This window comes from Trichosurus vulpecula, chromosome 2 (assembly GCF_011100635.1).
Source record: "Trichosurus vulpecula isolate mTriVul1 chromosome 2, mTriVul1.pri, whole genome shotgun sequence".
NCBI lineage: Eukaryota > Metazoa > Chordata > Mammalia > Diprotodontia > Phalangeridae > Trichosurus > Trichosurus vulpecula.
The window spans coordinates 140,688,150-140,713,896 of NC_050574.1; the positions used below are offsets into that span (position 1 = coordinate 140,688,150).

A 25,747-nucleotide genomic window follows, 5' to 3' on the forward strand; every position below is an offset into this window, starting at 1 on the left:
GGCTGGTAGCTGAACCTTGAGCTCCTTCCACTCCCGCAGCTTTTCCCACTAACCTTCTCCGCAGTCTTTGGTGTTTGTGGGTCGAGGGGTCTGGTAACTGCCACAGCTCACATATTCAGGGCGCTAGGGGCCCCATCCGCCCGACTCCAAGTTTGGTTGTTCCAAGCCACTCAGGCTGGGTTCTGCTCCGCTCCCAGCTCCCAGCTCCCAGCTCCCAGCTCCGTGTGGAATAGACCTCACCCAGAGACCATCCAGGCTGTCCTGGGCTGGAGCCCTGCTTCCCTCTGCTGTTCTGTGGGTTCTGCCATTCTAGAATTGGTTCAGAGCCATTTTTTATAGGTTTTTGTAGGGACTTGGTATGTAGCTCACTCTAGTCCCTGCTTACCAGCCGCCATCTTGGCTCCACCCCCCCTGGGTTGAGAATTTTGAGAAAACTCCTTGTATCAATCTTGGGATCTGAGTTTCTTGTCAGCATAACACAAGTGCTTGGTTAAGGGTCTTTAAATAGCACATAGAGATGGTCCAGTTTCCCAGCTATGCAGGGCTAGGTTCAAACAATGTGATAAAATTTTCTCGCTATTCCCATAATTGCATAATTACATTGTCAGGTACAGATCAGACTACTTAGAGGGCTTACAAGGGATTACTTCTGAGAAGGGAGATTTACATATCACCAAGGTAACCAAGAAGACTTAAACATACACATCTTAAAACAAAAGACCAAAGAAATACAATTGTTACCACCTATATTAACTAACATAGAGTCTCCTTGTATCCTAGTAACCCATTCTCAATATCCATCCAACTAGCACATTTTGAGTCTCAGATGTCTCATGTAGTCATCTGGTGCCTAGATCTTTTCTTGGACAATATGTTTATTCTTAGGACAATTCTAAAAAGGGCTCTGCTTCTTTGGTTCCAATTCTAGAGGATCCTAGAGAATTCTGCTAGTAATATCATTTAAATTTGGTTCTCTGATTTTGCAACTTCAAAGAATTTCAGTTCATATACCATTTGCTATTTCTGTCCTTACCTAAATCCGGTACCTGATATAGGAATCTTTTACAAATTTTTATGAGGGTCCAACTATAACATGAGCTCTTCTGCCTTTTAAAATTATCAGATACCTTAAAATGGGAAAATAATTTCACTTTCTTTACCATTATCAATACAATTTATGTGAACAATCCTTAATCGATTTTTGAGAACTTATTACTAAAATATACTCAAAGCCTGTATTTCTATGATAAGTAAATATGGAAGCCAATCATATACATATGCATATAGTTATTAGAGAAAACAGTCTAATCCTGTTGCTTTTCTCAAAATTTACTATTCCATTTAATTAGAAAGCTTTCACATTACATCTTTTTCTTACTACTTTGTTTAACCATTTTCTCCTTAGGAGGAAATTGTCCCTATAATTATAATTTGATAATAAAAATAGGTTAAAATTGTAAGATGTTCATACTTGCAACATATTATAGTAACTTATAGATGTTCTGGTATCTATTGCTTAATAGATTTAATATACTTACAAAACTTCTTGATTATAGAAATTTGCTATTAAAGGAGAAAGAGAGACATAGTTATATCACAACAGAGAGAAAAACTCCCTTAGCTTGGTTTGATTCCAGGCATGAGTCATATCTGACAGCCAACCATGTAGTCACAGAGTGTTAAAGGCATGGCTCAGAATTAACCATGTAGGAATTTTACTTTTCAGAAAGTAAATAATACAATGGGGAAATAGAGGCAGAAGGCTCCTACCTAGGCTGTGCCTAGGTCATCCCCCAAATTTGTCTCAGGCACAGACGTTCACCTTTAGCAGTTCCCAGACTGTGGCACATACCATTTTCCACTATTGGCTTCACGACAATTCAGACAACTATCACTGTAATCAAAGTTCAAAACAATAGTAAATTACTGTCCCAGGAATTTTTACCTTAAATAGCAAAATTTTTCTAGCAACAACTTAGGGCTTGAATGTCTTTCCTGATTTTTCCCTAACAGTTAACATTTCATTTGTCCTTTACTTATAAATTAAAACTACCTGTATTTTGGGGCTTAAGACACACAGAAAGTATTTGATAGATGACTCAGCATTGTTATGTTCAAACTACATCTTTAAACCACCCTATACACTTTCATAATAGCCATGAATTTCAAATTAAAATTTGATATTATATATTATTATCTACTTTATAACAAAATATACCTCATTAAATATTTAATAATTTTCAAATATCTATTTTTATCACATCCTTTTAAAAGCTCAATTTATGTATAACAGCATGCAGATTAAAAAGTTTTCACAATATAAGAGAATTTAGAAATACAATAATAACACAAGCAACATGGTGTGTTTAAAACCTGAAACAAAACTTCAGATGCCATTCATTGCATTTCCAAACTATCACATATAAAAATCATTGATCTTATTACCTTTGGCATTTTAAAACCACATTAGAGTTATCAGGTATGGAACAATTATATTCAATTGAAGAAATAATGATAATGTACTGCTTAGTATATGCCAGTCACTGTGTTAAGCACTTTACAATCATTATATTATTTTGATTCTCACAAAAACCCTGGGAGGTGGGTACCATTATTATTTTTCTCTTTAACAAACATGAAACTGAGGTAAAGAGATAAGATAACTTGCCTAAGATTACACAGCTCACCAAGGGCAGAGGCTGGCTGCCCCCCCTTGTATTGCCATCCTAGGCACTGCCAGGGGCACCAGGAACTTCCCAGGCAACAGCTGGGCAAGGCCTGCCAAAAGCTAAGCCTTCACTGGAGACACTGACTGGGCTTTGGGGGAGGATGCAGTAAAGCGTACTGGATGCAGAATGGGAATCCCAGAGGCTGGGGTGGCTGGTGCCAGGACCTTCCCATTGTTGGTAGTTCCTAGTAGCAGGGCAAAGTGGATACTGATGATGGGATCTGACTCGCCCACCACCCTAACAGTTGCAGCTTTTGGGCTATGTGCTGCTGGGGCTGGGTCCACTTGCAGCTGCTGGGGCAGGGTGGGTAGGATGTACTGCATCTGGGTGATGCCCCCTTGCCTATAGAGGGTCAGTCTGCAGGATTTCCGGGGGCACAGGATGGTTGAGGCCACTGACAGTGGGAGATCCCATGCTGCCCCTCCCCCCACCACCAAATGGCCCCTGGGCCATGAGCAGCATGGCTGGAGGGGCAGAATATAATTCAATATTCCCTATGTTTTTCCAGCAATTTTTTCAACACCTGTATTTGGGAATCTGATCTGGGATGGGAGGGGTTAAGAGGGAGCCAGTCTCTGAACTAGGGGAGTTAATCATTCAAGCAAGTGTTAGAAAGAGGTTGCTATAAAGTGCAAACTATTTACCTTTTTTTCTTTCTTTCTTCACGCTGAGATTGCTTCCAAACTCGATGTCTTCCTTCATTGCCCTAGAGCAATGAAGCTATTAATCTTGCCATTTACTTTTAGCTTTTAGAATTTAATTCTTATTTTTCCTTAAAACAGGTTCTAAAGAGTGGTACCCCAAAACTTACTGAGATATTTCAGAAGGGAGTGAGTTCCTAGAATTACCCCCAGTCTCAGGAGTTCTCCCCTGAAATTTAAAAATGACAAATCTTCAAAATCTTTAATCTGCTAAAATGTTTTTAGTAATTTGACAAACTTTGATTATCTGACTTTATTTCTATAATTCTAACATAGCCAAAGCTGAAATGATTGGGGGAAAAAGGTATGTTATAGGTTTTTCTTTTTTTCTTTTTTCTGTTTTGTTATAACCTAATCTCCCTGAGAAAGCCTAAACTGGGAGTTAGTCCTGCTTACTGGGACAATTGCTTCAACTATGAAAATACATTAATCTTTTCCAGTGTTCTAAATTCTCTGGCTACAACCCTCAGAAGTTTTTCTGGCTGGCTGCATTTTAAATCTTTCATGGTAACAGAATCTAGCTCACAACACAAGCACTACACAGAAATTTTACATTTTACTACACAGGCAAAATGATAAGACAGATAACAGACAGACGCAAAGTGCACAATTACAATTCTAATTTTAACCGATTTGACTGAGACAGATAAGTTACCAAGTTGTGTAGTTGGGCAAGCAGTTTTACAAAGGCACACAGAGAGGTCAATTAACAGAGGTGTGCAGTTAAGAAGGGATATTCTTAGCAGAGAAGCCCTGGGGTGAACCAGGTCATGGGAGGGGCCCTGGAGTTTTCCTCACAAAGAATACCAAGTTCAACCAATGTGGAGATCAGAGGACTGGAGCAGAGACAAGGGCAGAGGACTCACCAAATGAGGGGGACATCAGACTCCAGATAAATAAATCTCCTCTGTAGCCTAGCCTGTTCCCACTGATACCAGAGAGTCCAATGGCCCAGTTCTATGTCCAATCCCACTTCTGACACCAATTAATGTCACCCACATGGAACTAGCCTCTAACCTGTGGGTGGCTGGAGATGAACAAAGCAGGCTAGGAACAGGGGAGTCAGGAATCAAACAGAAGTTTAATTTCAAAGTGAGGGAAATGGCTTGCTTCACAAGGACACATGTGCTGGAGACCCACCCTTAGTGGCAGGGCCCCCTTTAGTGTGGGGAGATCTCAATACTTACACCTATTGTTACACCCTGAGCTACAATGAGGAGTAACAGCAACAATGTGACAAGTTTGATTCATAGCAGTGCTTCACGACCAGAAACAATTCTGGGATTTTGCTGTCCCTGAGGACATCTAGAGGGAGAGTGCAAAGGATTGTTGTTATGCCAAGCTTAGGACACAGCCTGTTTTCTGGGCCTTAGCTCTGAAACACAGCGTCTCTCCTAATATCTTGACAGCACTTAATAAATGTTTATTTAATTGAATTTAATTGCATTGAGAAGTGACTTTTTACTGTAGTTGAACAACCAAAGATCACATAATGGGGAAAAAATTGAAATTTTTAACAAGTTTCTAAATTAAAATCTAACACTGACAGAGAAAAGTGAAAAGTTTTCTTGCATTCCAACAATTAATCACTTTCTTCCTTCTCCTTCATCACCATAAATTGTTCAGATCTATAGAATGTTTGATGCCTTGCTAGCAACTTAATATTCCATTTATTGGAATGTCAAAAAGGAAATAGCTTTTCCAACTGCTAACTTTAATAATAATTATTTCTAAATTAATATGGATGCAGACTTCGGCCACACTCACAAAGAAAAGGCAGTTTTGGAGAGGAAGGAAAAGGAACAAATTTGCTGTGTAAGCAGTTGCCCTGATTCCTATCTTCTGCCCTTGAGGCTGATCTTGGAAAGGGGCTAATGGAGAGAATAAACAGGAAGCCAGTGCAAATAAGAAGCAGGAGGAGGCCACAATAAGTGGTGAGATACATGAGAGAAGCCTTTAGAAATGACTGCTGAAAAATAAGCCATGAAGACCTGACAGAGAATCAGGCCAGCATGAAACAGAACCATGACCCCGTCAAGATTATAGGTAGTACGGATGGGACAAATCTAGTATTATAACCAAGCACCAATGGGAAGAGCAGAACCATGGATTTACAGCCCCCAGGGCAAGGAAAGAGATATTCAACTTGGTTTGTTGGCACCTAATGCTTCCATTTTTCTGTTCCTTCCTCCTACTCTCCACCTCCAGAAACCATTCTCCTGGGATTCAGTGATCCTTTCTAACTCTTAGAAAAAAACTGGTTAATCCTTTTCTGCCTGCTAATGAAAGTAGTTGGCAATATACACATTTGGTTATTCCTTACCTTTTACATTCAATTTAAATTATTTTTATCTTCTATAACAGGGCTGTCCAACCTTAGGTTATCTTAGGGCCACATTAAAATAAAATAATTATTTGAGGGCTGCAACCAGAATAAAAGATACAGTACACTGATAGAAAGTGGGGGAATGAATGTCATGCATACTACAGGTGAAGGAGAAAAGTGTAAAAGCCAACACAAAACAACAAAGTCACAACACAGCAGCATAAAGGTAGGTGCATACTAGCCATAGTCTGCATCGGACGGAATACATCCCACGGATCGATTGAAAATTCTGTGCGATATATTCTGTCCGTAATACTGCTTAAAAACACCAAAGAAAATTAACATCAATGAGATTATTTATTAGTGAAGGAATTAAAAAAATCTAATATGCATTCCATGCAAATTATTATTTTATTTTTTCACTCGTGAATATTAAAACTCACATGTGGCCGCATAAAATCACACTGCTGGCCTCATGCGGCCAGCGGGCTGTATTTTTGATAGCCCTGCTCTATAAGATGCATTGTGATGTAATTCTGACCTGCTTATTAATTATATTTACCCTGGAAGGTACAGAGTTCTAAATTATTGAGATGTTGAAAACTCAATTTAGAGTTTACCAGTGTAAACTGGCTGGAGTTTCAGAGCTACTCATTTAAAAGAGATGACAGTTTTTAAGTGTTTAATGAGTTCCCTTAAAGGAAGAGAGCAGGCTGATACATCTGGTAAATTACACAGCCCCAGGACCAAGAGGAACAGGAAGGTAAAAGTTCTCTGTTTCCTTCTTCTACTGGAAGGTGGAGAGGATTGGGGTTTGCAAGAAAAACCATGACTCAGAAGGGAGAGTGAGTTCCTATGGAATTCCACCCTTGCAAAGGGAGGATTGAGGAATTCCCCAGATAGAGGTGACTAGTTACCCTAATACTGAGTGATTGATGGCTTCAACTTGCCTTGCATACCAGCAGCGAGAGGGTTATATATATTTAACTAGGTTCTCCTAGAACTATCATTTTCTGTACTATGTTAAGACTCTCGCAAAACTACGTTAATTCTTTCAGGCTGTGAGAGTTCTGTTCAGTTTGCCTCTTTAAAATACCCTGATTTTTTAGTCCCTCTGTATTTTATATTGGCGGGACAAATAGTCATGTATTTAATCACATATCTAGCACACATATAGGAAACTTTTTTGATGCTGCCCTGTCCAATGTTTATGTTTTAAAACAATGTGTAATCTCAGTAACAGCTATATTGTGTACGATCCAAGACAATTTCGGAGGACTCATGGTGATAAATGCTACCCACCTCCAGAGAAAGAATTGATGGAGTCTGAATGCAGATCAAAGCATAACATTTTTCATCTTCTTTCTTTTGGGTTTTTTTGTCTATGTTTTCTTTCACAACATGACTAATATGGAAATGTTTTGCATGATTGCACATGTATTACCTACATCAAGTTGCTTACCATCTCAGGGAAGGGGAGGAGATGGAGAGGGGAGAGAATTTGGAACTCAGAATTTTTAAAATAAATGAATGTTAAAAATTGTTTTTACACGTAATATAGGAAAATATTATTAAAAACACAACGTGTAATCTAAAGTAGAGTAAATAAGGAACCTAGATGGTTCAGTGGATAGAGTAACAGGCCTGAAGTGAGGAAGACTCATCTTCCTGAGTTCAAATCTGGCCTTGACATTTAATAGCTGTGTGATGCTAGGCGAGTTACTATTTGCCTCAGTTCCTCATGTGTAAAATGAGCTGGCAAAGGAAATGGCAAACCATTTTAGTATCTTTTCCAAGAAAACCCCAAATGGAGTCATGAAACCTCAAACAAACTGAAAAACATTCAGCAACAAGAGTATGTAAAGGCTTGTATGGCAAAAACATGCCTATCTGTCTGCGTATTCACAGTCATAACCTACTAAAGAGTAGATAAAGGCTTCCTTCAGGATTTTAAAAACAGTGATTTTGACAAAAGAAATATTTTGAGAACAAATTTGGCTTCAAATGGATAGATGATCTATATATTAAAGGTCATTTTATGAACAAATTAGAAGAGGAAGAAAATATATTTTGCAGCTTTGGAGAGGGCAAAGAGAATTCATGACTAGAAAAGGGATAGAAAGTTTCTTAGAAGATGAAATGGACAATTTTGACTACGTACATTGGCAATGTCAAAGCTTGTAGAAATTTTAGTACTTCATTTCATATTTTATGGCAGCTAGGTAGCACAGAGGATAAGACGAGTTAGGAAGCCCTGAGTTCAAATCCACCCTCAGGCACTTACTCGCTATGTCACTCTAGATAAGTCACTTCTGTCTACCTCATATTTATCATCTGTAAAGCAGGAATAATATCGCCTACCTCACAGGGTTGTTATTAGGATCAAATGAGCTAACAGATGAAAGTACTTTGCAAAGCATGAAATGCTATACAAATGCAATTTATTATTTAAATTACTATTGTCCTTGAAATTACTCTGTGCTTGGTCAAATCTTTGTGTACATGAATCATTGTGAACACTCCTAGAAGCTGACCAGTTGAAACTCTTTATGGAATTAATTTATTTAAATAAGAGCACATTTTAATGATGAACGTTTCCACTCAATTCAACAATTTTTTTAGCCTCTGGGTCATTGTTAATAAAATGGGAGCCCCCAAAAGCTATCCCAGGTTTGAAGTACTCCATGTATGAGTACCTACTCAAAATAGTAGTTTACAAATATCTACCCATGTTTTTACTCTTATATAACCATGAAAATCTAAATTGAAAAGCAAAATATTTTAATATAATGGCATTATAAATAAAGTGACAAGACTCTACTTCCTCTCCCCTTTCCCTCATATGCTTTCTCATGTTACAATGTGTATATAGTGTTGGAGGAAATAAATTCAGTGACCAGGAAGCACACATTGAGGGAATGAACATAGCATGGAATGTGTGTGAAGGAATATATACCAGGTGACTGTATGACTAGAGCACATATGTGGGGGGAACACACATAGGAGATGCCAGAGAACACATATATTACAAAGCAACTCACACCTCCATTGCTACAGAGTTTCTGATTGGTTTACTCATTCATTCCTCTTGGGACTCCACTCCTGATTTTCTGACCGTCTTCTTCTGTTGGAAGAGCACTCTTCCCCTGAGGTCCCTTCCTCTAATTGATTAGTTCCTCTTAGAATATTCATTTTAAGTAAAGTGACTTGCCCAAGCCATGTTTACTCCTTGATTCCTCTCTGGGCTTTACTTCTTTCTTCGCTTTGCTTGGTTGTCTCCTCCATTTCCACTCCCAACCACTTTAAGCTTCTTTCTACATGTTGTATCCCTAATTAGAATGTAAGCTCCTAGAGGGCAGGAACTCTCTTTTTGCTTATATTTTTATTCCCAGTGCTTAGCAAAGTATCTGGCAAGTTAAGTGTTCAATATTTGCTAATTCAACTTGCTGTTTTCCTCTTGTGATATCATCATGCCCCCTTGGGCACATCTCTTCTCTCCAATAATTATATGATTGTGACAACTCCATTCTACTATGCATCTCCTCTGAGCTTCAGCTGTTCAGGGTGATCTATGTGCTCTCTTTTCTTACCCACCAAGATGTGATGACTACAAAGCTTCTTTTTCACAAAGGTGGGCTGAGCTCTTTTCGTCCATAGCCTAAGATAGCAGTCAAAGCAGTGTAGCTGAATAAAAGTGAGCTAGAATGCCGCAAGCCAACAGTAAGGATAACAGCCCCAATCACCAGCAGCAGCAGCAGCAGCAGTAGCAGTAGTGGCAGCGGCATTTACATAACACTCTAAAATTTACCAAAAGCTTTATATTTATTATCCATCTGGATCTTCATAACAACCCTATGAGGCAGCTACTATAAAGAAGCACTGTCCTCATTTTCCAATTTTCAGGAAACTGAAAGTCAGCCAAGTTAAATGAATTGTCTTCATGGTAACATTAAGTCTATGGTCTCTGAGAACGATCTTACTTGTGGTTAGAATGTTTCTTATAAACGCTATTTAAACCCTGACTGGGATAGCAGCATGAAGAAGGTAAGGTCATTACCCTTTGTGATTGTGACCTGATTTCCTGCTTTTATTTTGTATACCTGTTAGTAGCAAATACTCCTTTTTTTGCCCGGGCTATGTTTTGGCCATCAGAAAAAAAAAAAAAAACAACAACTTGTCTTCCTGCTGTTCTTTAGTCAACTAGTCCTATTTGACTCTTTGTGACCCCATTGGGGGTTTTCTTGGCAAAGATACAGGAGTGGCTTGTCATTTCCTTCTTCAGCTCATTTTACAGATTCAGAGACAGAGGCAAAAACGGTTAAGTGATTTGCCCAGGGTCATACAACTAGTAAGTATCTGAGGCCAGATTTAAAGTCAGGTCCTCCTGACTCAGCAATCTATCCACTGAGCCACCTAGATGCCCTACTTAATTCTGTCTTCCTACTTATGTTTTATGCATCTACTATGAATAGACCACTGTGGTAGTTTCCAAAGATAGAAACAAAGTTTAGTTAAGATGAGACTCTACCCTGCTGGACTTTACCATCTAGGAGGGAAAATATAGCATAGAAAGCTAATTAGCTCATAAATTAATACCTAAGCTCATGAGTGAATGGCTACATAATGAGAGCAGGAAAAAGATTGAGGACATGAAATAGAATCTGTGGAGATGGTAGCATTCAAGTAAAGTTGGGTAGGAATTCTGAATGAGAAACATGCTGGTGAGCAAAATCCCTGTGCAGTATCACATTTCATCCTGGTGTGGAATTGACCCTGCATTGTCATAGGATGAGGCAGTGAAATACAAGCTTTGACAAGTCCTATCACACAAGAAAGCCTCTGAGAGCTTTTATTGGCTGGCTGCGGGCAATCCCAGAGAATAAGAGAAGCTAGTTCCCTTACCAAGGCTATTATCAACACCTGCTGGCTTTTCCAGTCATAGTTCAATTTCCCTGCCTCCTTTAATGTAGTAATACTGAAAAAAAAAGATGATAAAATTGTATTATATCATGGTTCTACATGATCAGCCCCAGATTTGTGAAGGCTATGCCAGTGGAACATAAGCTCTAGCAGATTCTACTATACTGGGAAGGTGTGGGTAGAGAGAAATAGACTGGCTGCTTTAGAAAAACAAACCTATTTAAGAATGAAAAAGTTCATCACCGGCATATTTGACCACTGGGTGATGAATTATTTGACATGGCAACATACGAAGCCAAGACAGTTATAAAGAGGCCCAGATGCCTCCCTTCTACTTCTGCAGTGATGGTAGCAGAATGGTGGGAATGGAAGCAGAGGATGGTAAAAATCAAACAGCTTTTGAACTGTCAGTAGACATTCTTCAGTTGTTGGTATTCAAGATGGGACATATTTGTCCAATGAGTATGGGTGGAAATTGTACAAGGAGGCAAAAGGAAGTTGATTTCAAATTATTACACAGATGGTTTATTTTTAAAGAATGTTATCATAGAATTTACAGAAATGTATAACCAGAAAACGAGATAGAGAGAATAAGAGGTAACTGGTAGAAAGTTCTAGTATCCAATTGGTATTCTTAAAATGTTAAGAGAATGATACAGGCCTCAGCATGATCAATAGACTGGTTTTGTGGCATGTATTTCTGGGGAGACATGGACAAAAGTAGCAAAGGATAGGCAGACATAGATGGGTTGTGACCTGTATTACTGAAAAGAGTAATACTTTCAATGAGACCATAGATCCATGGGAGTATAGGGCTATCTTGAAGGAAACTTATTCAGATAAGAGACTCCAGGATGGCAGCAAGGAGATCAATGAAATAACTAGATTTCCTTAATAGCCTCTGATATTTCTTCAGAATCATCAACTACATTATAGCATCTTCCTCTGGGGTGGAAAGGTAGCTTTTAAGGCTTCAATTTCTTTTTTTTTAGTTTAGAAGTCTAATTTTTACCAAACTTTCTTGAAATACAATTTATCTATAGACGTCAGTGTTCAAAGCACATCAACATTGTAAACAGATTTGGCGGGAAGATTTTGCATCCATGCACATGGCACAGTCTAGCAATTTGGTGGTAGATGCAAGGCAGCTTCCAGTTGCCCATGGAGAAATGTCACATATCCACAGGGACTCCTTCTCCAGGTAGTCATTTTTCTGAGACTCATAAGAAAAAGAGAATCCCTGTGCTGTATGTTATGTATGAAGAGATTGTAGTCTTCCTGAGAGTTCTGAGCTTTTGAAACTAGAAAAAAGATGCCTTTCAGTTTGAAATGCACAAGCCAATGAAACATTGATGGACATTCCTTCCCAGAGAAGTACAGTCGATAATGAGAGACTCAGGCAAAGGAGGTGAAGGAGTCCTATTTTTGTTGTGGAACAGAAAGATACCTGGTTTATTTTGACAGAGATTATAATTAGATAATAAGATCCTTATTGGTCAAGAGCTATGTTTTATGCTTTTCTTTCCAAAACACAAGCATGGTACTGAGTAAACCATAGGCCCTCAAAAAGTACATGATTAATAAAATGTCAGGGCTCTTCTTTTTCATCCTCTTAAGTGTGATTTGCCTGGTGTAGTGGATAGAGATATGGCCTCAGAGGCAGGAAGATCTGGGTCAGATCCTGCCTCTATCACTTGCTAGCTGTGAGATATTTTGGCAAATTATTCTGTCTCAGACAACTTGCAAGGACTCATCTGTGAAGGTGGATTATAATCTGAGTGGGTGGAAAGATTCCTCATACTACATTATTTAAATCATAGATCTTTTAACATGCGCCTAACAGATTAAGTATATTTTAATCATTTTTATGAATATAACTGATTATAGACTTTTAATTTTTTAATAGTTTAAAATTTTGACCCAGTAAATTTAGCAATATATTCAAGATGGTGAGTATTACAGGTCCAGTCCAAAATTAAATATTTACACAATTAATACACTATGTCTTTGAGAAACTGATAATATTGTTCAGAAGTCAAAGTTGTCAGTAAATCTATTTAATCTGCCTTGCATATAGACATAGAGTTCTACTGGAACAAATGGGGACTTCTATTAACTTGTTTGTTGTATGAACCAATATTTCTAGGGCTTATTTTTTTATTCCTCAGAAATCTATAAAATATTACTAAATATTTACTGAGCATCTTCTATATGCCAGGGTATCATCATAATTTCTCAAGAGTGTGGTGGGGGACAAAGAAGTTGCACAATAATGTATAAGACATCCTTTGCCCTCAGCAACTTAGAGTCTGGTTAGAAGATGAGGTACATGTACAAATAAAAATATAACTAGCATTACAAGGCAGTGATATGTAAATATCAAACCAGTGGAATAGACAGTAAATGCTATGGAAGTTCAGCAGAAGTAGAGATCACTGGGTTTGTGTGGTCAGAGGAGTTTTTATAAAGGCTGTGGGTTCTAAGCCAGACTTTGAATAAAAAGTAGGGATCAGGGAAAAAAAGCACAGAGGAGGGGGAAGGAGATGAACAAAAGTTCAGAGATAGGAAAGTCCATGAGATGTTTGGTTGGTGGGGGCAACAAACAATAAGCTATTTTAGAATCACCAAATTATAGTATTTTGAAGTTTAAAAGGGATTTCCTAGTTCATTTAGTTCAAGGTTTTCCTGAACAAAAATCCTGTCCAAAAAAAAAATCCCTGACAAAAATTTATCCAGCCTTCTTTTCTAGTGATGGAGAAACCCTCAATTCTTCATTTTACTTTGAGATAGCTGTAATTGTTAGATAGTTCTTTTTTATTACAGTAATTCTAAGTCTCTCTCTCTCTCTCTAGAACTTCTGGCTAATGTTCCTAGTTCTGCCTTCTGAAACCAAGCCTATTCCACCTTTCGTGTGACAAAAAATACTTGAAATACTTGAAGTTGGCTACTGCTTCCTCCCTGAATTCTCTCCAAGCTCATTCCCATTCCTACATTCCCATTTCCTTGAATGGGGCCTGCAAGATTCAAGGCCCTCCTCTAGACTTGTCAAAGCACTTCCTAAAGTGTGGTGTTCAAATCTAAACATTTTCCTGATGTGGCCTCACTAGGTCACCCCTCTCACTTTGGATACTTTATGATACCATAGGTAAAAATCTTCTAAAAGAGCCATCAAGTATGCCTAGAGCAGAGAGTTTGCTTGGGGGAATCATGGAAAATAATATTAGAAATGAAGATTGGATCTAGTTTTTGCAGGGTATTGAGTATCCGGGATTTGAATGTTTTTCATAGAGCAGGTTAGGAGATTTGGGTTCTTGACCTGGCTCTTCAACTAAGCTGCATGAACACAGCCATTTCCTACCTTTGGGCCCTGTTTCTCTCATTTGTAAAAAATGAAAGGGATGTACAAGATAATCTCTAAGGTTGATTTATTTCTAAATAGTGAACCCCAATGTAATTATTCTGGTTCATTAAGAAGTAGAAAACTTTTATTTCAAACCATGTATGATTTTTTCTTTCTAAAAGTGTATGGTTCTATTTTCTGACTTTATCAAGTAGTAAGTAGAAAACAGTGAACAAAATATAACTGAGCATCTGTGATTCAGGATCATCATTCAAAACATCAGCTCTCATTGAACAGGATAATAGATATAGTATCAAAGATTAGGCTGTTAGGTACTAACTCTAGGCTGTACAGTGTAAGCTTTCTTGGGAGGGTGGGGGAGAAAGTTAAATACTTCAAGTGGGCTTGTTCCTTCTTTTTTATGAAGCTGATTTTTTTATTTTTAATTTACAACACTTAGTTCTACATGTTCTTGAGTTTCAAATTTTCTTCCCTTCCCTTCCTTCCCCACTCCCCGCCAAGATGGCATGCAATCTGATATAGATTCTATATAAACCTTTGCATTAAACTTATTTACACAATAGTCAAGTTGCAAAGAAGAATTATGACCAATGGAATAATCATGAGAGAGAAGAAACAAAACCAAAAAAGAAAAAATTTGAAAAACAGTCAAACAAAAAACTATTTCACTGAAGTTTTTGGACAATTTAGTATTGATAAGTTTAAAAATTTCTTACATTTGAAAGATTGTCATGTAGAAAACGATCAAGCTTATTTTTCTTTGCTTCAGAAGGCAGAAAGATGTCCAGTAGATGGAAATTATAGGAAGGAAAATTTTTAGCTCAATATACAGAGGAATTTCCTAATAGGAGCTGCCTTCAAGAGTCATAAATCTAGTCATTCAAGTGGAGGCTGAATGACCACTTGCTGTGTATGTTGTTTTGGGCAGGGCTTTGGCAAGAAGACCCCAGAGATTCTTTCATATTCTATAGCTCTTTTTGTAACTTAATAAACTTTCAGTTTATTTTATCCTGGATCACTGAGTCCTCGTGGGCTGTCAGTGGGTCAGGTTAGGACCAAATCAATACTTTTCAAGTGGGAAGCATTTTTTTTGTTATAATTAGAATCTTGTAGCTATAGTTAGCTTAAGAAGACCTCAATCTTAAGTCTGGTGGGAATAAAAACCTTGTGGTATTCAATGTTGTTTTGCTATATCCTTTGGAAATTTGCTTATGTCACCTAAATGAGAGAGGTAATGATTTTCTGACGCAGGCACTTCCTAAGGAAATCACAGTTCATTGTAAAAAAATTGTAGACTGATGATTCAGTTTGAAAGGGACTTGGTGGGGTCTCCCTGGTTTCCAGTGCAACTATATTTCAGTATTTCAACTTATTATGGGATATGAGTCTGGATTACTTGTGACTCTCCAGGGATTATGTTCTTTTGGATACTCTTCTAGTAACTAGACTAAGGGAAGAAAGCTAAGCTTCTCCCTGCCCCCAACAAAATCCTCAAGGTCTTCATCTGGGACATCTCTCTTTCTGACAACGTGATAACAGAAGCCTCCTGGCTTTAGGATGGAGGCATAGGGGTGTAATTTAAAAATGAAAAGCATGAAATAATGAGGCTGTGAAAGCTGTCATTGCAATGTTCATTCATTCATTCTGCTGTGCCTCCTGTTTGAAAAGATCTCTGTAATGGTAGGAAGTCCCCGTTGACAGTCTTGGCCTTGGAGTTCTGAGTTTCCCTTAGGCAGATCTGTATTGCACAGGTTAATTTGGCACAGGAAGAGGCTGGTGTATTTGTGACTGAAAATAGAAACACAGGAGAAATATAATAAAATTGCCCATTATTTCCCTGACTAAACAAAGGACTATACAGATATATATTTTAAAAGACTTTTTCTCATTTACCCTTCTCCCTATCCCTGTACCTATCAACACTTTTCACCTTTGTATATCTTAGAAGATTCCTTATCAAGGATAGCTCTGAATTTTGTAGCTGTTTGATTATCTTAGGGGGAGGCAAGGGAAAAGGAATGGAAAGGATTATTTTGTCAAATCCTATTATTTGTGTAAAAAAATTCAAATGAATGCATAATGGCTTTAGGAGCTATAGTTAGGCCACAGCCAGCCTTACTGTGGGAAAGGGTTTTTTCCCCTAGGCAATTGTCCTAAGGCCCATAATATGAAGTTAATATATATTGGTCCTTCATTTTGGTGACTGGGATATCAAGGATGGGGATGACAGAGAACGGGGGATATTTCCCTCTGGGTTTGCAATTTTTTTGAACACTAATAGTTCTTCCTTCTCAAAGTGTCTCCAATGATGATGGTGGTGGTGATAATGATGATGATAATATAAGCTAGAATTTAAGGCTTACAAAGCACTTTAGATATGTTCTTTCATTTGCTCTTCTCAACAATCCTGTGGAACAAACATTATTATTATCTTAATTTTACACACGGGGAAACAGGATGCTAGATGTTAAGAGACTTACCCATGATCACACAACTAGCAAGTGTCAAAGTCCAGATTTGTACTCAGGTCTTCCTGACTCAAAGTCCAACACTCTACTGAGCCACCCAGCTGCCTCTGCCACATTGATCTCAGTGCACTAATAGTCTACAGTATCTCTTTTCTGCTTTCCTCATCCCTCAGCCAATCTGCAGCACATGTGACCAAGAGATTAAGAGTCGTGCTCCTAGCCTATGACCTATTTTTGCTTACTCACCTGCATAATGTAGCCAAGAAGTAGTCTACCTCAATTTTTCTACATAGTATATATTTGTATAGAACTTGCAACTTTATAAAATAACCTTCATATACATTGACATAGTTTCCTGGATCCTTGCAACCTTATGAGATTGGCAGAGCACATGTTGTAACTGTTTTACAGGTATGAAGAAACCAAGGCTCATGAGGTTAACTGACTTGCCCATAGTCACATAGTCAGTAATGAGGAATGAAATAGAGATGAAACTGTAGGTTCAGCATATTTTCCACTATAGCAGAGGCAAGACACTTCCTTTCTCAGGAAGGCCATTCATTATATTTTTCTGACACATCTTATCAAAAGGGAAATTATCATGCTTGTATTAGTGGGAAGTATGTATGTAGGTTGAATAGCAGATGGAGAAGTGTTTCTTGCCCTTTGAAAACATCTGATTTTTAGGATTGGACAGGACCTCAGAGATCATCTAGACCAGGGGTGGGGAACTTGTGGTCTTGAGGCCATATATGACCTTCTAGGTCCCCAAGTGCCACCCTTTGACTGAATCCAAACTTCATAGAACAAATCCCCTTAATAAAAGGATTTGTTCTGTAAAACTTGGACTCAGTCAAAAGGTCTCACCCAAGGACCTAGAAGGCCACATGTGGCCTCAAGGTTGCAGGTTCCCCACCCCTGATCTATACTAATCTGCTCATTTTATCCAAGCCCTAGAGAAGATAAATAACTTGTCCCCTAAGGACACACAGGTAGTAAGTGCCAAGGTTAGTTAACAGATCTTCTGACTCAAAATACTGAACTACACTGTTTTCTGGTTATTCTCTTGTGACCTGTCAGCATTATTCTATGCATCTTTAAGGCAAACCCAAAAATCATAGAGTCAGGACCTGGGAGAAGACTCAGCTCTAAGTGAGGGGAAAGTGCATCCGCCATAGCCATTGAATTCCTTTGCAGGGTCAGTCCTCGAAATTGCATTTAGTCCTGGGTTTTTGTGCAGTCACTCTATTGTTTATCTTCCAACTATATGGTCACTCCTCTGTCTCCTATTCTGGACCATAATACAAAAACCATACCTCTAAAAGTGGGTATTCCCCAAGCCTCAGTTCTTGCCCTTTTCTTTTTTTCTCTCTAAACTTTCTCAGTCACATCATCAACTCCCATGAGTTCAATTAAGCTTTCTATGCTGATTAACTCCTAGATCTATATTTCCTGCCCTAGTAGCTCTGCTGAGCTCCAGGTCTGCATCACCACATGTCTATTGGATATGTCCTATAGACATTCCAAACTCAGCAGCATCCAAAAAGAGCTAATTATCTTCCTTCTTTCCCACTAAACTTTCCTCTCTTCCTATTTTTTTCTATTTCTGTTGAGAATGCACATCATTATTATGCCAGATATCCAGGTTCAAAATCTCAGTCATCCTTGAGTTTACACATACCTACATATCCAATCAGTTACCAGGCTTTTTTGGTTCTGTTGCCATAGTACATCTTGTATTTGTACCCTTCTCTCCGCTGACCCTAGATGAAGCCCTCCTCAGCTACCACCTGTGTCAATAGTCTCAACTGGTCTCCCCGTCTTAAGTTTTCCCCTTTTCCAATCAATCCTGTTTATAATTGCCAAATTAATAGTCCTAAAACATAGGTTTCACCATATCACTTCTCTACTTAACAGACTTCAATATTCTTCTCTTGCCTCTAGGATAAATACTCTCCTGTCTGGCATTTAAAGAGAAGCTGGGTGTTGCAGTGGTTAGAGTGCTGGTCCTGAAAACAAGAATAACTTAATTCAGATCAAGTCCCAGACACTAAGTAGCTATGACTCTGGGCAAATCACTTGATTGCTGTTTGCCTCAGTTTCCTCAACTATAAAATGGGGATAATAATACCACTTATTTCCCAGGGTTGTTGTAAGGTTCAAATGAGATAATGTATGTAAAATGTTAGCACAGTGCCTGGCATACAGTAGATGTTCAATAAATGCTTATTTCCTTTAGAAACTCAAATGACATCTCATACAGGATATATCTCCTTCATAATTACCAGTGCTCAAATGTACTTACTTTTTATTTAGTCTATATATACATATACATATATATACATATACATATATATATATATATATACACGCAGACACACATATATCCTTGTTGTGCCTGTTGTATGCTTACTACCAATAGAATATAAGTTTCTTGAGGGTGGAGAGTGTTTCCTTTTTGTCTCTGTGTCCATAGTACCTATTATGGTTCCTGACACATAGTAGGTGATTAATAAAATTATTGTTAAGTGAATTAATTCCATGGGCTGAGGGCTTCTAATCTCTGATTTGGATTTTTGATTTACAGCTATGTTGTTGTCCTTATATTTGCATATTCAAAATAGATGTTGATTCCATATGGGAAGCTCCTTAGCAGGAGGGACTTTGCTCCACTATAGTCCTCTTTAACTAGCTCACTAGCGGTATGGCAATAATCCTGGGCCTTGAAGGCTTTTCCAGTGGAGTACGTGGCGAGCCCTACCAACCTGGAAAGACTTTGAACATGGACTTAACAACAGATTGTTTCATCTTAACTAAATTCTGCAAAAATTCTTTAACAAAAAGTTGACCACAAGGTAATGATTTTTTCTTTGTAATAACAACTAATAAATCCATCTTACTAAGTCAGTGAAACATTTCAATCTCATGAAATCACAGATCTTTTGAAATGTTGAAATATTCAAGAAAAGTAGGGTAAATACTATTATTAGGGACCTTTTTGGTTTGTAAGCACTACCACAAGGCTTTTCCAAAGTGTTAGTCCTCACTCCACACCAAAACTGCCCTGTATATATTTTGTGTATACTTATATATGTGCATCTGTGTTCTTTGCTAGAATGTATGCTCCTTGAGGACAGGGACTAATTCATCTTTATCTTCCTGTTCCCAGTGCCTAGCAGAGTGCTTGCCATGTAGAAGGTGCCTAAAATAAATATTTGTTGTTTGATTGATTAGCTTAAATTACAACATAACTGAATCTGAGGTACAGAAAGGATTTTTTCATTATTATCTTCAGTAAAAGATTAATTATATTTCTCATTTTGATGCTTACAGAGGAAAATGAAAATTTACATATGTATTCTCTCTCTCTCTCTCTCTCTCTCTCTCTCTCTCTCTCTCTCTCTCTCTCTCTCTCTCTCTCGCTCTCGTTTCTGTGTGTCTATCTCTCTTATTCAGATGAGGATAGGGATTCACTCAGGGTCTGTCCTGGCTGGAGTTGTTGGTGTAAGAATGCCAAGGTATTGCCTCTTTGGAAACAATGTCACCCTTGCCAGCAAGTTTGAATCAGGCAGCCATCCACGACGCATCAATGTGAGCCCAACAACTTACCAGTAAGTATGACCAATTCACCCATCTGGACTTTGGTGGTTCTTCGTTCTGATACCCTGCTCCCTATGCTACTCTAAATCCATTCCTTCTGATATTTTCCAGCCTGATATGGATAGATCAACCCAATGTTTGAAGAACAAAAATTCTGACTAACTTTTATTTACATCCATAGAAAGCACACTGGTAAACTATCTTGGCATAGCCCTGTACATTGGTTTGTCATTTCTCAGAGTTAGTGTTTTTTGTGAAGCTTGGATGTTTATGCTATTGGAGAGCACATGATAGTAGATGTCAGAGCTACACTAGGAAAGGCAGCTGGAGGATAAGAGGTTCTGGGCTTAACAAATGTTGCTTCTCCACATGGTTCCCAGTATTTAATGTTTTAAGAGATGGTGTTTGGTTGAGGATGGGCTTTTCTCTCTAACTTTGTAGATTTCAAATCCTCAATACCCTATTCAATGATTTGGGGGAGTGGATGAAGCTGAAAAATTCATCAGACTATGGTTAACTTTGGAAGGATTATTGCCAAATTAGTTAGGCTGGCCTTGGGACAACAACATTTCTGGGACAACAGAAATGTATTCTATCACCAGACATCTGCCAGAAGCCTCTCCAGTCTCATAGGACCTGCCAGCCTAGAAGATTCATTTGCGTAGCTTTTGAGAATTACCTCCATGCTAAAATAAGTGTGACCATGTTTGTTTGTTTTCTTCCTGGAAGGGATGTTAGAGGTAATTCAGTTCTGCCCCTCATTTTATAGTTTAAAAAACAAACCCTGAAACCTGGAGCATTAAATGATTGGCCCACACACATATCCCTTGAATTTCAACCCAATTTATTTGACTCTAGTGTGCCACACAGTTTTTCTGTATCAATATTACACATTAATGAAACTTCTCAATGTTAAAGGAAATGAAAAGCACAAAGATAGAAAATGATGCCAGTGAGTAGCTATGTTTTTTGGAGAATGTCTGCAAATAAGCAATGGGTTTTATGAAATAATCTGAGGGAAATGTGAGCCCTGATCATTATTTTAAAGATATATATGTGTGTGTGATACATACATGCATATATATGTTTCTGCTTCAGTTGTTAATTTTGTAAAAGATCAATGAACAAATATTTGTTAAGCACCTTATACCAGACAACATGCTAGGCGCTAGAAATACAGCACCTTTCTTGACTTCAAAAAACTTATATTCTCTTGATCTTGCTATAGAACAGGAGCTATCTGGAGGATTTTTTTTTAATTTCCTCATACTTGAGGGTCATTGAGCTGTAACAATTCTATACACCTGTGCCAGTCATTTAATTGCTACTATACTTTATCTAGCTTGTAGCCCTTAATTCTAATTCTCAAAAAATAAGGCCACTGATAAACCTGAGCATTTGAACATGAAAATTAAAAAGGAATTTGGAATAATGAACAAAATAAAAATGCTAGAGATGTGCTGATACTTTCTGTATACAAGAAGGGAAGTGAAACATTTTTTTAAAGAAACTCCAGATTGCTTATGAATAGAAGGGGGGGGATAAAGCAAGAAAAATAAATGTTACCCTTTAAATGACATTAAAAATGTCATCTGCAATGATGATAAATGACATTGACACCTCCATCCCACCACTGTCTGAAAATTATCTTTCCCCCCAATTTTTTTCTAGTATGACAATTTGGATTAGTACCCACAGAATATTCTTCAGCTCTTGCCAAAGACACACACTATCTTCAGGTTGCTCCAAGAAGGCAAGGCTTATGTTATAGACTAGGTGTTGGCAAACAACATCCTACTGCCGACAGCCTGCTTTTCTATGGCCAGTAAACAAAGAATAACTTTTATATTAGTAAATGTAATTTTATTTTTAAAATGTAATTTACATACAACTTTATTTTAAAATGTAAAAACTGTTCTTAGGGCCATACAAAGAAAGTAGTAGGCTGGATTTGGCTGTTGGGCTGCCAACCTCTTTCTTAGACTGCAATATTTCCCATAGTGCACAGTCCTGCCATACATAATTGGTCCACAACAAATACTTTTTAAAATTTTTTTTCAGTCTTGGTAGGTGACTTCATAAGTGTAGGCATATCCTTTTTTTTTTTTTTTTTTTTTTTTTTTTTTTTGGCAGGGGCAATCGGGGTTAAGTGACTTGCCCAAGGTCACACAGCTAGTAAGTATGTCAAGTGTCTGAGGAGGGATGCACATCAGCATCTCATCCACAGCCTATAGACTGAGTTACTAAGACATTACATGATTTGTCCATAGTCACTGAGCCTGTATGTGCCAAAGGCATAACTTGAACCCAGGTTATTCTGATTCTGAAGTCTATTTTGTCCATTGTTTCTTGGTGCCCTTCCCAATAAATGCCTACTGAAATGAATCAAATGCCTCCATCCTCTCTAGATCAGTTTTGCTGGAGACCATAGCCAAAGAAGTCATTGCCAGATCTCTGGTAAGGAGTGTCTTTAGACTAGTCCTCGAGAAGTGGAGAGAGTCCATTGCTGAGAATATGCTTTGTGCCTTTTCAGTTTTATAGGACTTGCTGGCAAAGACTTCAGGAACCTAAAACCATGATTATGTCATGACAAGGCACTAGAATAGTATTGAAAAAGTTGACAGCATAAAATATCCCTCAATCCTTTTATATCCAGCAAAGAGTTACATAGTTTTTAAAATGTTTACAAACAGTAATTTAATTTTTTAAAATGTGAGATCTTTGTCCAATAATTGAGCAACAGATATATTAGTCATATCTTCCATTTGACATGGCACATGGATAACTACTTTTTTCATTTTACTTGAAGAATAAAGCTTAGTTATAGAAGCCAATAAGCAGAATGGAATATTCATACTTATATGACAAGTGCAAGACATAAAATAGCTATGAGATGGGATAATCAAAGGAATATTATTGTAATTTATTGACAAATATTGACTTATGAAAGCAATAGAAATATTCCGAAACTTAACAGAAAGCTCAGTTCAGACATCAGGGCTCTAGCAAGGCTGTATGGACTATAGAAAAGAGTCTCTCAGTCACTATAGTGAACCCCCAGTTACTTTTCTGCTAACTTTCTTTACTTCTCCAAGTAATTCTTCTCTAACATCAAAAACAAAACAGAACAAAACACCATGAGGCAACCCAAGCAAGTATTATCATGGTTTTTTTTTTTTTAGGGAAGAGGAAACAGGTAGTATGAACTTATCAGAGTGTTCTGGAGTCAGCTCATACCAATTTGTGAGACAATTGTTAAATATTCAGTGTGACCATTTATATCTCAAAAATTGGCAATCACTACAAATCAAAGTTTGATTTATTGTTCTGTTGATTGTCTAGAATTGAGAAAACGATGGAGAAAATGTTACTAATGCAGATCAAACTAAAAATATGTTGTGTTTAGTCCCCGCCCCACCCCGACTGGTTGCTAAACATTAATGAGCACATCCCTGTTTATAACTCCAAACCACACAATGAGTGGACATAGAAATGTTCACCCCTTTTGCTCTTCTGGCTAAACTTCACATATGCTTATACCTTATATCCTCAATCTGTTGTCTTGCCATAAGATGGAAAATTTGAGCACCTACTCAGAGCATGAATGTTTGGGAGCTTTGATAAGTTTGTATTAGCAGTTTGTACCTTAGATTCTGCTCTAAAATGTGATTTATATAGTCTTTTAAAGTATACATGACACTTTGTGAACATTATCTAATTTGAGCTTCATAATGACCCTGAGCAATAGTTGTTCTAGATACTATTATATCCATTTTAGGGAGGAGAAAATAGGTTCAGAGATGTAACTTGCCTTGTGTCAGAAGCATCTTGTGTCAGAAGCATGATTTGAACCCAGGATTTCCTAACTCCAAGTCCAGCCCTCTATCTACTATATCAGGCTTCTTCCTTGACCTGGGAAACTAAATGTAATTGGTAATAGAATACTTAAATATGAAAATAATGACAATTCAGTTACAATAGTAATCTTATGTCATTCATAAATATGGGTATTATTTATATTCTGTTGTAAAATCAAATTTTTTTCTGCCAGTTTTCATTACTCAAAAGTATAATTAAAAATACTCATTTTTATATGTTTTCTTTAGAGATAATTTACTACCAATTCTTTGGAATTCCTCAGTAAAAATGCTCTAGTCTCCATCCTCAAAAGGTGATTTATTAGCTTACAAATATCAAAGATACAATGTCCCTTTCTCATTTCATTTCCTGTAGGACATAAGAGAGAAATTTTTGGTACATTTGGAAGGAAGGAAATATGGTATATGAAATAACACTTCCTTAGAAAAAATAAGAAACGGAAATGAAAATGAAACTATTAGGGTTAGTAAGATGAGAAAACTCCAATGTCCTTCTATAGAAAGAATGGATAATACACAAAATAGGTAATATTATCTGGACATTTTGAACTGGTTTTTTGTCCACTATGAATCTGCACATTAAAGAGATAGGTTCAGTCAAGAGAGTGACAGCACATCTTCCCTGCCTTGCTTGCATCTACATATGATTACAAAGCAAATTTGGGGCATTTGGTTTTCATGGGTTGGGCACAAAAGACTCTGTATCAGAGCTCTGTCCTCATCCGCTTCTATTCCATTTTCCTTTTGTTCTCCTTTCTTTGAGATTCCTGATTTGTTATACCTTTTCTTCCTTGTGATTTTTCCTGTGGTCATCTATGCCTGTATTAACACATGTAAAGTAGTATGGATAATTGAAGCAATGGTTTGAATAGTTCAGTCCAAAAATGAATTGTACAAATATTTGAGTAACTAAGACAAAACTATCCTGAAAAAGAATTAAGGCTCAAATGAAATGAAGTGGAGAGTCATTTCATTGCCTCATTTCATAATCAGATGACTTGACAAGCATTTTTTCAATTACCTATTAAATCTATGTTCATGTTTTGGGTTTTCTGGAATAGTCTTCAGAAAACATTTTTTCTGAATTTATCCCAGAGAATTTTTTTTTGTTTTTACTTTTCCCTAGATAAAAAGTTATCTTTTCAAATGCTTATACATAGGGTCAAGTGACAACAGCTCAGAGTCCAGAATACTTGGGTTTGAGTCCTGCCTTTATATAAATTTTCTGTGTAATTGAGGACATATCATAAAACTCCATGCCACAGGCAATGCTCTAAGACCACTTTACTGTAAGGCTACAGTAAAGTTGCTGATTTGCTTTGATAGAGGGAGTTTCCACAGTAGGAATTCCTTCTTACACCAATGAAAATTGCAGATCCAAATTACATAAAGAAGGAGGAAGAATCAGAAAAGGAGGAGGAGGAAGAGAAGACCCAGCAATCAAAAAACCCAATACAACAATAAGCCTATTCAGACACCTCCTATCATGCACAAATCATGCCAATCTAACTTAATCTCCCTTTATTTTTTGATGTAGTAACCTGCCTGATAGATCAGAGAGATTCTATACACACAATACATGTACATGTTAGCAGAACATTCACAAAAATGGAGAGACAACATTTGATCAGAGCAAAATTAGCTAGATTTGAAACTAATTGAATAACCAGACCTAAAAAAAATATTGTGAATGGTGTGACATTAGCATGGAGGTGAATCTCTATCTTTTCATTCTTTGAAACAGATGATGATTCATAGAATACA

General features: G+C 37.5%; 1 protein-coding gene across 1 annotated transcript in view; it reads left to right on the plus strand.

Moving 5' to 3' along the window:
• GUCY1A2 (guanylate cyclase 1 soluble subunit alpha 2) overlaps positions 1-25,747 on the plus strand; it is a 434,074-nt gene that overhangs the window by 378,391 nt on the left and 29,936 nt on the right. Inside the window, exon 7 of the mRNA XM_036745237.1 lies at positions 19,962-20,116. Within this exon, the coding sequence (XP_036601132.1) occupies positions 19,962-20,116 (155 nt within the window). The remainder of the gene's footprint in view (positions 1-19,961; positions 20,117-25,747) is intronic.